Source organism: Merops nubicus, unplaced genomic scaffold, assembly GCF_000691845.1.
Source record: "Merops nubicus isolate BGI_N331 unplaced genomic scaffold, ASM69184v1 scaffold20567, whole genome shotgun sequence".
NCBI lineage: Eukaryota > Metazoa > Chordata > Aves > Coraciiformes > Meropidae > Merops > Merops nubicus.
In genome coordinates, this window is record NW_008622520.1 from 1 (window position 1) to 16,811 (window position 16,811).

At 37.3% G+C, this 16,811-nt stretch overlaps 1 protein-coding gene across 1 annotated transcript in view; it reads right to left on the reverse strand.

The window, feature by feature from the left end:
• Positions 1-7,002: 7,002 nt before the first annotated feature.
• Positions 7,003-16,811, reverse strand: part of GYG1 (glycogenin 1) — a 12,117-nt gene continuing 2,308 nt past the window's right edge. The window contains exons 2-7 of the mRNA XM_008944829.1: positions 16,611-16,780; positions 16,031-16,193; positions 12,064-12,190; positions 8,726-8,945; positions 8,012-8,062; positions 7,003-7,794 (exon numbers count right to left, since the gene is read on the reverse strand). Of these exons, the coding sequence (XP_008943077.1) occupies positions 7,624-7,794; positions 8,012-8,062; positions 8,726-8,945; positions 12,064-12,190; positions 16,031-16,193; positions 16,611-16,706 (828 nt within the window). The 5' untranslated portion in view covers positions 16,707-16,780 and the 3' untranslated portion in view covers positions 7,003-7,623. The remainder of the gene's footprint in view (positions 7,795-8,011; positions 8,063-8,725; positions 8,946-12,063; positions 12,191-16,030; positions 16,194-16,610; positions 16,781-16,811) is intronic.

The following is a 16,811-nucleotide window of genomic DNA, read 5'->3' on the forward strand; positions in this document are numbered from 1 at the left end:
CCAACCCCTAACATTCTGTGATTCACAAGTATTGTTTCTGTATGGGTTGCTTTAAGTAGTTCAGCTGGAAGGGACCTACACCACCATGTAGTCTCACTGGCTATTTTTTTTTTTTTTTAACAATTCTCAGAATAGGAGAACTTGGGGAAAGTCCAAGAGACTTCTAGTTTTCTGTGGAGATAATTAATGAGCTATATACACTGTCCTGTGGCAAAGCAGTTTTAAGAAAATAAGCTAAGCATTATTAGCACTGAGTTATCTACAGTATTTATTTAATACCTCACAAACGAGAACCAAATATAATCACAGCCTTTATACACCATGAACCACTTCTTGTCTTGCTGGTAACCATGCTGTGATGGTAGCCATCCCAAGTGGCAGGGGTTGACTCCTTGTACTTGATGAAGGGGCTGTGAGAACATATGATCTTTATCTTTTATGATCTCACTTTTGAACGGTCAGTGCTGAATGAGATTTGGTCATGTATTAGCATGCCTTGAAGTGAATTAGCAGCAATAATAGGATTGAAGAAGCAGAAATACTTCTGGAGCCAGCAGAGTAACCAATTTTTTCTACTCAGATTCTCTAGATTTGTTGTAGAACTGTAGCTTAGAGGTCTATATTCTTTCTTTAAGGGGTGTTACACCACAGTGCAAGGGAGGAACTCTTATCCAAACTTAGACTACTTTCTTCCCCTCACCCCTTTTCTTTTTTTCTCTTAATTGTCTGCTTAAATACTGTAGTATCTGCTGAAATCTCACCTCTGGGAATAAATACAAACCTTTAATGAGAGAGCATCACAAGTATGTGGATGGTTCTCTGAGGGTCAATTTTTTTCATATTTTCCTATGTAAATTACAGTATCCTTTGTATGAGATAATACAGAAAGGCATAGAGGTACTGCAATTCAGTTTTCCTTTCCTGGACTGATGAGAGAAGAAGAATGAGAGTAATACACTTTTTGGTCCTCCTCAACTACAGCAAGGACAGAATGGAACATGCTTGTGCATAGAATCAGAGTGGTTTGGATTGGAAGGGACATTAAAAGCCTGAGTCTGTCTTCAAGACATCATCTTGTTAGTAGTCAGACAGTATTAGAATGGTTTGCCATACATAGCTTCCCAGGTATGCTCATATTGCAGTGACAGACATGTAATCTGTGGCAGTTCTGCTCTCTTTCTTACATCAGAGAAATAAAATTTGTTTGGCTTTTGTCTTGCAAATTGATGTCATAAATGTGTTTAGGCATCAGAGGTTCTTGCAATCTAAATTTATTTTTTTTTGTGCTAGCCTAGTGCTGTTTTTGTCTTGCTTCTATAGAAGAGTCATTAAGAAGGGTTCCTAGATAACTTTCAGTATGTGGGTGACATAGCAAGGTGAGCCTATTGCACAAGACGTGCTTATCACAGAACATTATTACATTTTAGGTAGACTTAAATACATATTCTCTTAGAACTAGTAGTACTGTACCTTTAGACAGGAAAAATGTGCTAGAAAAATGCACAGCACAGACTTGGCATTTCACAATCCTTATATTTAGTTTTGCATCCTAAACATAAGCAGGAACAGCTGCATTATCATTTTATGTTCAGCAAGTTTCTTGTTTTTCTAAGGGTGATTATTGCTTATAGTAATGGAAGTATACATGGGCTTTCTTAATAGTCAGGAGACACTCTACTGATAAAGAACTGCCTGTGTTCATCTGGTTTAGATTTTGCTATCAGGAAGTATTATCAGGAAGGGTACTGAAGCAGTTAATATATGCAGTGTTTATTTCAGAATTAAAGTAATCATGAGGTTGATGTCTCCTCGACTCCCAACAATTTTTTGAACCTGAAGTTTCTGCTTGTTATGATTATAAAACCAGAAGTTCTCAAAGCTTTCTATATAGCAGGATACTTAAGGAGTGGGACATTACGTTGGAAGTAATTAATCTGCAAACAATATTTGTTCAAGATGTGATGCTACAATAACTTCTTTGTGATTCCATGTGCACCTTACAATGTATTTTGAAGAGAGGTTATTTAACTTGTTCATTTCTGATAGGCTTGGAATCCTGCTGCAGAAGACCAGTGCTTTGACAGGTGTCACAGGCTGGGTCAGAAGCATGATGTTGTTATTACTAAGGTGAGTTGTGAGACAATCTGTTTGAATAGTTTTCTAGTTATGAATAAATAAATAGTTTTCAAAAAAGTTGTACTGTATTTTTAAAAGAACCATGACATCTTACGCGTCACCAGTAAACTTAAGCTGTGGTGTGATTTTTGAAGTGTTGGCTATGGATTGTAGGATTTTATTAAACTAAAATAATGTGAAATAATAATTTTAGAAATTCATGTCCCTGTTGAACTATTTAGGGTGACTAAGATGGGGTAGTATTGCTGTTGCCTACCCTGGCTATTACAGTTTATTGTCTTGAAGGTATGTAGAATGCTTTTGCCTTTTTTGTAGCAGCTTGCTTAGCTGCAGAACAGCTGGTCAGTCTTTATTAATATCCAGTCACAAAATTATGTGGGAAATGAAAGGCAGCTTCTTTTCTAATCTAAGTAGCAAAGAAGAGAGAAATATTCTTCGAGTAAGTGTTTAAAAATATAAAAAAAGGCAACAAAACTAAAATGCCAAGCCTTTTCCTCCAGCTGCTTTATAAGCCTTCCCCCTTGTGTTTTCTTTACAAAATAATAATGAAATAACTTCTATAGGCTACTCAGCTTTTAAATTTATTTTCCAAAGTACCTGAATTTCTCATTTGAAACTTTTAATTAAAAAAAAAGAAAATCTTCATTTCAGTGCGGTTTTCCTTGTATTTCAGTTCATTGTGAAGGATTCAGTAGAAGAAAACATGCTGAAAATTCAGAACAAGAAAAGGGAACTTGCAGCAGGAGCCTTTGCCACCAAAAAGCCTTCAGCAAGTGACATAAACCAAACAAAAATTAATGAAATTAAGGCTGTAATTGATTTATAGATTGAAACTGTGGTATTTGAGTAATATATGTAATATTTTAGTTAATACTTCTAGGTTTTTTGCTGTCTTTGTGGTCAAAACATAAGTGCTTCAAATAAACTATAAAAACTAATTTGTTCCTAAATATTAATTTAGAAGAACACAAACTTGTTCTGAAATTTTTCCAGTATTCATTTCTTCAAAATGTTGCTTATGTACAATGCTTAAGAATATATCAAAATTCCTTTAAAACAGAAATGCGTATTCATGTATTTTCACTTGTAAGAATTTAGTCTCTCTTTAGAGTTGAAAGGGTAACAAAAGGTAAATGTGCATTTTTTTTTTTTCTGCAGACAAAACTCTGAAGAAATTAATTAGCTTCATGTTTCAAGCTCAGTGTTTCCTGATAACCAAACAGATCATGTGGATTGTTTTGTTTTAGAATAGGTGATCTGTGATCACTTTATAAGGAATTCTTGCTTTTACAGATCTTTAAAGATTGTATTTAATTCAAAGTTTTAGAATTTTTTTTTTTACTATTTTCAAATAATACACAGGTGTAGCAGTGAGTTGATTACTTCCCAGGAGCTAGTAAAAATTAACAGAGGAAGTACTTAGATTTGTAAAACATTTTCTTTTAATGTTTTACTTCCCTTAAACAGAATTCCACTGATTTTTGTAAAGGTAAATGTTTTATGATTCTGATAAGACTAGAATCACAGGCTTGTATTGATAACACGCTTTCCAGTCATTTCTGTATACACTATATGCACAGTGGAATATGACCCACTCATCAATGAACCAGCCCTTGCAGAATAAGCAAAACAAATTATTTTAAAAGCTGACAGCTTTCTAACAGTTTTCTTGCACTGCTAAGTGCTTTTCCAGTCCCATAGATACATCTTAATGGAATGCTTATCTGCATGTGCCTTAATTTACAGAGGAAGAATTTGGTCATGATCGTGTACCTGTAAGTAATAAATAACACAGAAGTATCTCAGTTTAATATTGGTTGGATATTCTTGTCTGTTTATGCTGTCTCTTTCCATTTGATTATGGTCTTCTGTGTTTTCTTAACACTGTGCTGCCTTCCCTGTGAAGTTCAAACTTCAAATTGGAGGCAGATTGTGATTTTTAGGTCTTGGTTAGATTATGTGTTTAGATTCAGGAAGTGCATTTGGCAGCAGAGAAATGGAATCTGATTTGCCTCTAATGCTTTTCACCTTTTCTTATAATACCAGCCAGCTGATTATAAAATGAATTGCAAACAGAGGAGATGGAAAAGGACTGAGAAACAAAGGGAAAAATGTCTGATATTTGGAGAAACAGTGAGCTAATGGAAGGAGTGAGAAGGGAACTCAAAATATATAAACTAACAAGCTGATGCAGTTTTGGGGGAGCCAGCATCTTAATTATGGAGAAAAGTGTGTTTTAAGTCTGTTAGAGAAAGAATTAAGACATAAATGATGGAAGACAGTATGAACCCCAGTAAATGGTTGTCACTGGAAAGCTGACAAAAGAACAAGAAAACAGAGCTGCTACACCTGATTCAATTTTTTTTTTTTTTTATTGCATAGAGTATATGCAAGTTAAACTTTCTTTGGGTTTTTGTGTCAGATTCCAATGTTTAGAGAGATGCTCGAGAAACTTCCTGATTAGGAATGAGAGATTTGACTGTGTCATTCTTTCCATTTTCCAAGTTAAAATTTCATGACGAAGAGACCCACTTCAGTAGCTAGTCAAGCTACATCTTTACTTTGTGTTAAGGTATGTTGACATTTTGCAGAGTAGCACAGTTACAATTACGAGAAGAATTATTAGTATCATTTTTCCTTCACTAGCTGATGGTTTCCATGTTTCAAAGCTAAAGAAAAACTTACTGGAGTTAGCATTAAGCTTGTAAGGCTAGTTAAGGTCTCCTGAGAAAGCCATTAATGTATCTGAGAGACCAGTTAAAGGTGGAAGCTGAAAGCAGAAATGTCCTGTCCAATTTAATGGAGCTGTTCACTTACGCAGGTGGCTGAAAAATGGTGGTGTTCTGGTTGTTTGGAGTTCTTTTGCTTTTCATGATCTTTAAGTAGTCTTTTGTTATTTGTATTCTCTTTCTTAGAGTTTTAACAGCATGTTCTGTGGCATGTTCTAGAAATGCGCTTTTGGAATTATGAAGATAACATTTTTAATTCCAAAGACTGAGTTAGTAGTCTTATCACTCTGGGCTTTTTTTACGCCCTGCATAAAAAGACATTAAAAAAGCTTCTAAACTTTTAAGAGTTGCTTTAAGTTGTCTCTGTCTAAGAACGCCTTAGATTATATGCTTTTAAAATGCAAACGGAGTTTCCAGTGCTTGAGTTGCAATCCATGCAGGGCTAAAATTCTTTTGAATGATGATGCTTTGAGCATAATGCTTTAATTCAGTTACTGCTTTGAGTATCTACAGTTGAGAGCAGAAATTTTTTTGGGTTTATCAAGCAATACTATTACAAGGGATAAAAATAGACCTTTTTTTTTTTTTTTTTTGCAAATGCTGCCTGACATAATTAGGAAGGGAAATAGTGGTAGATAATGACATAAAGGTCGTTTTATTGAAAATAAGCTGCATGGAGTTCAGTATAGATGTCACATCTTTTGCTTTCCTGAGGCTGTGGGTAAACACTTGTCCCCTCAGCATGAGTCACAGAGGCTAGGACAGAATGGTTTTATATAAGTTTTCTTTCTTTACTAATGATTTGTTAATCCAAAACATGCAGGTTTTCATCTTACTGAGCATCTCTCCTTATCTTGTATTAATGTAACAAAACTTATATGCTAAGCCAAATTTTCATGTTGAAATAGTCTAATGCTCTTACACTTTAAAATTCTCTCCAACTAAGCTTAAAAAGAAGTAATATGTCTATTCTCTAGCATAAATACAGGCAAGGGAAAAGAAACCTAGTCTGTTTAGCTGTCTTCAAAATAGTGGTTTATAGTTTTCCATATTTTGTGAGCATGCAGACTGACAATGTTTATACTTGTTGGATAAAGTTTACTTTCATAACTAGCGACTGTAACTAGTAACCCCTCCTGCTTTCACACAACTTCAAAGGTACCTGTTTAAAAACAATCCAACACAGCAAAAGAAAAATTCACACAGGAAAGGCCTAGTTACAACTAGGAGTTCAGATGCTATGCACTTTTAAATAGCTACAAGTTACTTTGGTTTGGGCCTCATCTTCAGCAGTTTTGCTCAGTGATGACCAAGAAATCTTAGACCAATTAGGTAGCTAAAACAAGCTAACTCTCATACCCAGATTATGTCTTCTGCTTTACCAGCAAATGGTGAGAGCTTCTTGATAGTTCATCTCTAGGCTAAGAGGTTAGCACCCTCAGTAGCTTCCTGCCAAAATTATCCTTTATTAAGAAATAATGTTTCCGGACTAGTACAGAGTATAGCTGTCAAAGAACACTACTTTCGCTAAAGGATGGATCTGAAAGTTAGTACAGATAACAGCCAATCTGTCTGTCTTCAGCATGCTTTTGTTTTTGTGGTATTTTTACTGCTTTTCTATGTGTCTTAAGAATGCAGAATGTAGCCCAAGTGTGGCAAAAAAGCACTTTGTTTTACTCTCTGCACACATGGAAAGTTTAGGTCTCCTCATCAGGGTAGGTACAGTTACTTAAGCAGCTATTTAGTCATTCTTTGCCAAAGTAGAATCACCATCGTGTTCAAAAGCAAGCTCACACTGTTTAGGGTTTACGTTAGGGATGATCTTTCTTCAGTCACCAAATGAAAGATTCCCTCTTCCCAAGCTCCATGTTGCTTATGTGAGTAGCTTCAAGCAGGCACTTTCTCCACTGCCCTGTCCTATACATAAGGCATGCTAATAAGGGGAATGGCCCTAAACAGCTCCCTGACAAATGACTATGTAATGTGTAAATAATTACAGAACTAAAAGCTGGACACTTGCTAATGACAGCTAGAGCAGCATTAGCCAAGCTTGAATTATACCTGTTGAATATTTTAGACAGACTGCTTCAGAGCTCCCTTTTTCTTTAATTGCTCGAGAGTTTAGGGAAGCCAGAAATGCATGACAACTTTTTATTTTTGTATCAAGTGCAACATCGCAAGTAACAGATTAAAACTCAGTTTACTAGTCCCATAGTATACAGAACTGAAAAATGCATTCTGCCATGCTGTAGGCACTGTGCGTAAGAACCTGGTCAAAACTTCAGTGCAATTGTGACTGGAAGAGCAAAGCAGTGCTGTGACTATTACATTTGTATGTATCCCAGTGTCATTAATACATTTATGGTAAAGCAGAATGGCTACCACTAGTGTATGAGCAATCCCATGAATTAGATTTTACATCTAAAACAGCAAGCAATCAGTGCTAATCACCTTAATGAGGTGAGGTAACAAACCCATTTTCAAGGAATATATTGAGCCAATTGATCACAACAGGAGAAAATTTAAGCTGAAAATACCTGGTTTTATCTAGTAGGGAGAACTGGTAATTGGCCAGTTATAGGTGGCCCAAGGAATTCTGCTTCCTAGCTTTTGCTCTGTCTTCATCTGTAGCACTGCAGAGGCCTTCAGCCAAGAAGTTTTTCATCAAGCTACTAGCAAGTGTAACTGACCACCATCTACACCTTTCTAGCTGTTAGTTCTGGAACAAGTCCTTGCATCACCACTGAGATGGGCATTTCTACTGAAGGTAGGTATCAAGTTTCTTCTTGATGTTGTCAAAGGAATCCACTCCCATATAGTCAGCTTGGCCCTGTTCCCACCGTTCCTTGCGTTCTTCTGAAGATACAGTTGGTAATACTGGTGATGGTGCTGATACTGATATGTGGGACACTGCCTCTGTAACCTCTGCCTAAAAGGAAAGGCAGAGTGAAAATATAGAAATACTTTGCATAGCTAAAGAGAGCAACAGGCCATAGAATGGGTCAACAAAGTAAATTTTCTCTTGTGCAGCAGCAAGCATGGCCAATGGGCAGGGACTGTGCAGCTTTCCTAGCAAAGTAACAAAGCAGTTAGCAGGGAGCAGGAGGATGGGTGGGAGAGGGGAGTAAAGTTTAAGTTCTTCATACCTCTCTACAGAAGCCACAAGAGAAAGCCAGAGTATAGACCAAGCCCGATAGCTGCAAATAGTTTGTTAGAAAGATGCAAGATTAACAAGAGAAAGCACATTTTATGAGATCAGTAACTTTGGTCTTAGAAAGGTTGAGAACTTAAACTGGCCCATGTACTAAGCTAAGACTATCAAGTCTGCAATCAGATGTAAACTACGAAACTCTGAATGAGAACCAGAGTTAGAAGCATTGCTTTGGCTTTGATAAATGTTAGGATTCATCACTGCCAATCTACATTAAGTAGTCATTCTCTATAGTTATCCTAAGCTTACCTAGATGTGTTTCACCACGCAAGATCTGTATGTACATATTGCATGCTGAATTGGGGTTCTCTTCTGCTTGAGAACCTTATTAGCTGTAACACATTAAGAGTTAGGGCCCTTTTCTGCATATATTAAATATACTTACTACAGTGTAATTTCTGGTGCATCATTAGCTACTTATATAGTTTGTTTTAGGCAAGCAGACAGCTACATTCAAGACCACTGTAGCATGCTTCTCTTCTGTAGAATTATTTATTCCAAGCTTGAAAGAACAAAACCAAAAAAACCTTCATCCCACAAACTAAACCACATCCATGCTTTGAGATAAGAGAGGAGGAAAATCAACAGAATGGTGAAGAACCTGTCATCCATACTTAGGTAGTTTGTACAAGCATATTAAATCACATACCATGTTTACACCTGTAGTAGCTTCTTTAACAATTCCATGCTGTTCTAGTAATGGTAAAACATCAGCTGTATAGGTATCCCACCACATGTTGAGGAATTCTGGGTGAACTATTTTAGGGTCGTCTATGTTGCCTTTTATGCTTTTTGTTCTGGAGTCATATGTATAGTTCCATGGCTTTGTGCTTCCCAGGAAATGCACCACTTTAGTATTTGCACCAAACCTGTTGGACAGAAAATGTTAGGACCTACAGTTTCTGCAGGTGTCTAGAATACAAGAGTTTTGACTGGCAGACAATTTTTTTTTTTTAACCTGCAGTTTCTGTAGGTGTCCAGAAAACAAAAATATGAATCTATTTAGGAGGCCAAACACTAAATGATCAGATTGCCAATGCCTACTGCAACTGAAAGCATCGCTATACAACAGAAAAAAAATGCAAATTGAATTCTATATTACTCTAGTCAGAATACAACCAAAACCTAGTGGTCTGGGCTACTGAAGTACTTACAGCCAACTCAAGTCTTTAGGTAGAGTGTTGTCCATAGCTCAGGAGAGAGCAGTCTCAAGCAGCCGTTGCAATCAAAACTGGTTTTAAAAGTGAAAAAGATTCTACTCCAAAGCAAATGATCCTGATAGTCAAGCATTAGGGAGAGAAGGGTCAGTGTTAAGAGTTACCCTTTCAGTTTAGAGCCTTATAGAAAAGAGTCATTGGAAGGCCCTGCTGCAGGAAGACTGTGTCCATGCAAAATAATCGCCCTGTATAACCCAGACATTTCACAGAAATTCTGATGTTGGTGTAGCAGGCTCTTGCTGGACAACCAACTGTTATTTTCTAAATAACATTAGTTTAGCTATGGGTGGGTTTGTGGTGGGATTTTTTTTGGTGTGTTTATTTTTAATTTGACTCCGTTTTCAATACAGCTTTGTCCCATATGTTACCAGTTATGTTCTTCAGTATCAAGAGATGAAATGCACCCCTTTTACTTCAAAAGAGATGGCATTCTTGTGTGGTTCCAGAACTACAGTTCAGCTTGAGTCAGTTTTATGAACAACCAATACCAGTCTCTATTTAAAGCAGGTGCCTCACCTAATTGAATTAGTTTAACATGTTAGGATTTCTTCTCAACATAATACTATTAAAATGGATAATAATGCCAAACTCATTTGTCTAACATTAAGCACATTCTGATCATTTTGACAAGAACTCAGGTGTTTAAGGAGTTTTACAACATATGATGTGTTTCAAAAACTTAAATACTCAACAAGGCAGTATGCATTGGGTGGTGGTTTTTATACTATTATAAGGTTCTTGACAGTATTTCAGTATTGATGTGCAATGTTTTGAACACAACTGATCTTACTGCAGAATGAAAACATATACATGTGTGAAACAAGGTCAGATATCTTCACTAATTGCCAGAATAAAAAGAAAAACACCACCAAAACCTGTCTTCAAGAGGTAAGTTGCTGAGCTTTAGCTTTAAACTCTGTATGCCAAGATTTGGTATAAGAGGATTACCTTAGTTCTGCTGGTTGTCACAGCCAGTGACTAGTTAACAGCCTGAGTTTTCTTCACTTTAGGCTGCTTTTATTCTGAGGAAAGTTGTCGTTTAAAAATCAGGGCTACTTATGCTAGAGAATGCCTGAGAAGTGTTACGTTACACTTACTGCAAATGGAGAAGTGTATTCTTAGTATTCTGTCCACTTAAGACCTGTATAACGGTTGACAGATGCCAGGCTTGTACAATGATTTCAGTATCTGCTTTCTAGATACTTTCTAGATCTGCAGTACTTTCTTTTAACATTTAAGCTCAACTGTTAGGAAGCTTTATGTCCACACTGGCCTCAGCAACTAATCTGTCTTTCCGCATTTCCCAGAAAAGTCCTTCACCAATGTTTTGAAGTTAGAGAGCATTTGTCATGAATTGGCATTTTCCTTTGGAAAAAGGATTACTGAGGCTGCTGTGAAATGTAGTCTCGCTGTACAAAGCTGCAAAAAACTTAGCTATTGATGTCAGTAGGTTTAAATTTCACTTTATTCCAACTGCTGTTTATCAGGAGTGTAGCTGCTGATCTAACCAAGGAAAATTGTTCCACCTATTAAGCAAGGCTTTCTACTTAAGGGGGCTGTACTTCTAGCATTCTATTTTTGAAGGTCTGCAGAATTCAGTTAGGCAATCGATTCAGTCAGTTAAATGGAATTTTTGTCAGGCACCCCCGGATCCAATTAGTCTTTTGTGGCAACAAGGTCATTTGTAATCATGTGACTAAGAACCAGCCAGCCGTGGAGAGAGCACAGACTTTACAATAGATGCTAGTTAGCTTACCAAATGCTATCCAACTTCGTCATTCTTAGTCTTGCATTTATGTCTTTAAATAAGTGTTCCACTTTTAGCGTGACAGAATTTCAAATGGTATTCTGATCACAAGACATAGTTGGATATTGAGCCAGCAACAGCCCTGCTTATGCTAGCTGCTGTGTTAGACTCTAGTAACCTGATGTCATTCAGAGATCAGATTGTTTTTATGCAATTGGTACTTCCCCTCCCCCTTGGCAGCTCTTAGTAAGAGTTTGTGTAACATTTCAGCTTCCCATGCTTCACTCCTTCCTCCTCTGTTTATTGTAACGCTTTGAGTAACCCTGCCACTGACAGGTGGTTTTCTCACAGGCCAAATGTAATACTGTTAGCTAGAGAGGATACAGTTTCCTTACACAGGAAACGTGCAGTGGTATGGTGGTTGACTGTAGTCCTTGCTCCATCTTGCTACTACTGAAGGAACTGTTGTGAGATCTAGAAATACTGTTGGGAGAGAATTCTAGCTTTATACAGGTCTCTGTTCACCATGTTTATTTGAACAGTATAGGTTGACTAGATGAACTGTAACTACTGGTTGTTAAATACTCAAAGTAATTTGAGTGAGGAAAGGGCAAGTTAGCTAGGTGGGAACAATATCACCAGTGACACGCTGAAGTTCAGTTCAAGCTGATTCAAGAGCAGTAGCCTTTGTTTAGAGCTGTAATAGAATCCCATACTGGAGGAGTAGTTCTTCATTTTGCAATAGACCTGTCAAATGTGCTTACTCTAAATCACCTTTAGTATTACCACCAGAGATGAGTGGTTTAAGCTACAGATACAGCTTTCTCTTCGCATTTATCATAAGATGATTCATTTAAGTATTATTGATTCAACTCTTTTTTAAAGAGAGGAAACTACCTTCTTTTAGTAACAGTAATGGTCGTCCTTTAGAAAAAAATGTGTAAGTTCACATTCTGCCTGTTCATTCTGTTACAAAAAAAATTTATATAAGCTCTGAAAGTCTTCTTAGAGGTTTGAACTTACGCTTTAAATGCTGGAAGGTAGGAATATACAGAAGTGCTGCTCAGATTGTAAATAAATGGTAGATGTTTACTCATGTCTGTTGTTGCCCAGCTGCTGAAGAAGGTGTTTAGCAACCCCTGATCTGCACCTGAAAGAGAAACCATTAATAGGCTACAGGCATCACATAGCTGTGCTAAGATCTTTTTCAGTCACTTCACTAATTAAGAGCTGGTAATGCAGTTGTCATGTCCAGTAGTTTAGCACAGAGCACTAGCGTTCTAGTTGTGAACAAGCCTATAAACCTTGCAGCCTCTGAAAATCAAGAAATGGACAGAATTAAAAAGGTAGTATATGTGTGGCTCCTTTCGCTAAAAGATCGTAAGCTGCTGACAAACTGCCATTCAGTTTCTTTTACAGCTTAAGTTCAAGCTGTAAAAGGGGGAAAAAAACCAAGACTTGACAAGTGAGTACTGTTCAGCTTCAGGAAGGCTGTAGCTCAGATGATCAAGTGTCAACAATTAGTTTTATTACTTATGCTTATAGATGCATGGCCAACATCTCGACACCACAGTTAGGGTATCAGTCATCTGTTAGAGCTGCAGTCTAACAGATGCATCTACCTGTGTTGTGATCTGATGAGAAAAGCACATTCAGTCGTGGTGACAACTCCAGTAAAGCTTCATCAAATCCCTTAACAGGCAATAGGCATTCCTAGGTTGGTACTAAAAAGATGATGACTGACCCCTAAGCTAGGGTAACCATCTAAGTTATGGCCAGACCTACTGTGTTGGGAGAGGTCACCTCCTAGTTTGCAAGCAGAGGTTGTAACGAGGTCAAATGAGTCTGAAGTCATTTGGCATGTCAGTAGTAGAGTAGCTTAAAAAAAAAAGAAAAAAACCAAAAAAACAACAAAACGCAAACCAACAATAAAGAAAGAGTCTCTGGCCCAAAGCAGACTAGCTTCTAAGCAGCTACTGAGAAGTAAAAAGTACTTAATTTGTATCTATTAATTTATCATTGCAGTGAATATATTTAAAGTACTAATAGTTATTCTTATGAAGGAGATTGAATGGAGTGCCTTAACTTTCATTTGCTCTCTTCCTTGCACCTGTAACTGCATTCACAAGTAGCATTGCTAAAGAGTAAGTAAATGGATAGCATAGTTAGAAAAGAGACAATGGTTTATGTTAATATTTAATTTTCTAAAGCACTCAGTCTCTGTTGGGCTAGGAAAGGGATTTTTCTATTGGCCTATGATTAGATTTAGGGCAGCACTAAGGTTTCCACCCTCACTGCTGTTTGAGTAGAATTTGTTTTTTGCAATTTAATAATCTAGACACTGGGCATAAACTTAGATGTACAGACAGTACACTGACAAATATAAATTCTAAGTATCCTGTTACAGCTGTCAGCATATGTGCAGAGCGCAGAGCGAGGAACTGCTTAGAGACAGAGTCCAGTAACTTCAAACCTCTGACTTGTCTCTCAACCCATGAACGAAGGAAAGCACTTTTTTTAGAAGTTGTGCCCATCACACAATAACAGAGTCAAGCCACACAAGTCCCCTTCTTTGACTCTGTTATGAAATCAGCTATGTATAATTTTTCACTTCTAACTTAATGCTGTGTCAAGAATATGTATGTTAACAGTAAGATCATCTAAGAGAAAAGACAGTCTGTGTTGCCCTCTCAGAAAAGGTAGGCACAGCAACAATGATTTAAATTGTTCTACAGGATTTTCACTTATTGTTTTACATACTCATTTTTTTTTCCCTCCAGATTGCATGCATGTGTGGCAAAGCAGCCACTGAAAGTGGCATTTAGCTGTCATAGTTCAGAATTCAGTAACCTTGTTGAATGAACTGGACCTTAGACATAAGGTAAAAGAACCAGGCAGTGTTACATTTGCTACACACCTACAGATACAGTCTTGCTGCATTGTATCTTTATATGTAAAAGCAACCATTTTAGATCACAGGCTAATGAGGCAGGGGATTGTTGAAGAAATAATGTTATTGCTATGAACTTATTCTTAAAGAATTCTGGTAGTACTCATAACTTTAAAACCAAACCTTCCCCCTCTCCCTCCTCACTTGTAGATAGTATCTACACTTATTGCATGAAATATTCTTCACTATCTAGACAAGTGAAGTCCAAAGAGATAAAGTAGTTGTCGATGTAATTAGCCGTCACTATTATTTCTGGAGATAACTTCTCTAATCACTAAGCATTCCATAGGAGGCATCTGTCTGCTGTTATAAACATTAACTACTCTGGAAAGTCTTGCACTGCCTAGTTACTACTACTGTAGATGGGTTGCTTAGAGCTTGACTTCAATTATGCATAGCTTGGTAGCTTGTTGAGTTTGCATCCCTGTGTCCTATTAAAGGCAGTGACCCTTCACAGGTGTTTCTTTTACAAAAAGTTGTAAGACGTAAGTATACATCCTTTTTCCCCACCAAGTTCAGGAGCTCAGCAGTAGCTTATGCAGGTAGTATAAGTCTCTGTGGTCTTATTACTTGGCTCCATGCTACCATTTAATAAAAACTGAATACATTTTAAAGCTGAACTACAAGTTACTGTTTCAGAAATTCAGAACCTAAACCATTAACCCACCAGTTTTTCTATTAAGAGCTGCAACAATTGCTTCATGTTTAGGACATTGAGGAAGTTTCACTATTGTGTGGCTTTAAAGTCAGTGTGTAATGGAAGCAGTTCTATTATTTTAAAGGGTGGGGGTTTTAGACTTAGAAGGTGGGGTCTGCTAGCAGTCTAGCACAAAACTCAGAGGAGACAATCACCAAGTCTCAGATATTCCTGGAGCTGCTCAGTCAGTTTGTACAAAGATGCAGGTTTTTGTGGTGGGTTTTGGTTGGTTGGTTTTTTGGTTGTTGTTGTTGGTTGTTTTTGTTTTTTTAAAATGTAGCAATTCAGTGCTGTGCTACAGCTTTGGCCATAGTTGATGAACAATTTGCACCCAACATTTGAGAGCAGTCCCAGAGCGACTGTTCATTACATTGCAGTACTCATTTTCACTAGAGTTTATTCACAGGGTAGCATTAAGCATCCAACTGTAGCTCATGTTCTTTAGGAGGTTTACACAGTAACAGGGATTATTCTGCAGACTAGGAGCAACACCTAGAATTCTTACTTTTTAAAGTACTGAAAGGTAAGTCAACAGGCTGGCTAATTACCTTCTATTAAGAGTTCTATTTTGTGGTCTCATTTATGTAGTTTTTTTGTAGCTTTTTCACAGTTAGACTTTGTTTTGTACCATAGTAGTTACATCAGGAGATAGTGATAAGTCATTCAGAAGCCTTTAACTATTGCAGTCTTTGAGCAACGTGTGTTTACTGCAACGGTAATAGATTTAGGAGACTTACAGGACAACAGAACTTGGTTTCTCAAGCTGAAATCTGGCACAGTGGCCTATCCCAAGTGACCTATAGTGGGAAGCAGCCAAGGCTATATGCACTGGATATTGGAAAAAAGACAGTCATCACTCTAGGAATGACAGGAAGCTATTACATAGCACGTGAAAAGATAGTTGCATCTTCAAATGGTTGTTTTTCTGAAGCAGCACTCAAGAACTATGATCAGTCCTGTTATTTCCACAGCAGTTTGAGTTGGCATGGAACATTGAAGCCTTGAGTGTTAGGAATCCATGAAGCATAATACTGCAGTTTCACTTGCTAATGCATGTGCTGTCCTCGCTACATCTTAAAGATTTGTTACATGACTCTACATTGTTAATGCTTAGAGCTGCTAGTTTGGAGACCAAACTCTTAGGCTTTTTTATTTCATAAAGTCTGAAAAAAGTACTTTTACTACATATTGTAATAATACCCTCTGTTGTGAGAGGGATATTTTCATGTAGTTACACTGGGTCCAGAATTCTGTCATACAGAGTCTCCATGACACACATGTAGTTACTGAGCCACTATTACTGTTTTGGTCTAACTTATACTGAAATACAAATCAATACATACCATCAAAGCTGCCTTTCTCTGTGGCAAACTGTAACAGTTGATTGTATGTTTCAATAGAAGGTCGGTAAACAAAAACTCCAGAATTAAAACAGTCAGGCCAGCCTGGATCTGGTGCTGCAGACAGCTCTTCTCTCTCAAAAAGCTCATCAATATTTGACAAAACCTAGTTGTAAAGGAGGTTAAAAAAGAATTCTGGTTTTTAGGTTAGGAATTAGGTTATCATGTTTTAATGGATTTTGGTATCCACCTGAAGACACAAAAGAAAGTTCTCATATTGATGCTCTTGTCTTACAGAAGACAAGACTTTATGGACATAGTCCCCACAGACTATGTTATGAAAAATTTGTATTTTAAAAGCACATACATTTATAGAGCTACAAGTCCAAATAGCAAAAAGGCCTCTATTACCTCTCCTCTTAAAAAGAACAACAAAAAAACCCAACAAAACCAAACCACCACAAAAAAAAAAAAAAACCAAACCAAACACACACCACTCTCTTCCCCACCAAAATAACAAACAACCCACAGGAAAAAAAAATCCACCCACCCCCATACCAGGTCATTAGGAGGTACCACTTACCATTGTGTCTGCATCCATGAAAACACATTTTGAAAACTGTGTCAGTTCCCAGCAGTGAAGCTTTGTTAGCGTGACACCCAGCTCAGGTCTTTTCATTAATGCCAAGTGTGCTGAATCCCCACTATCCAAGACATTTACCAATATGACTTCATCAAAGACTTTTTCCAGCACTCTTCTGGGGAAAGAACGAATAGCCCAGAT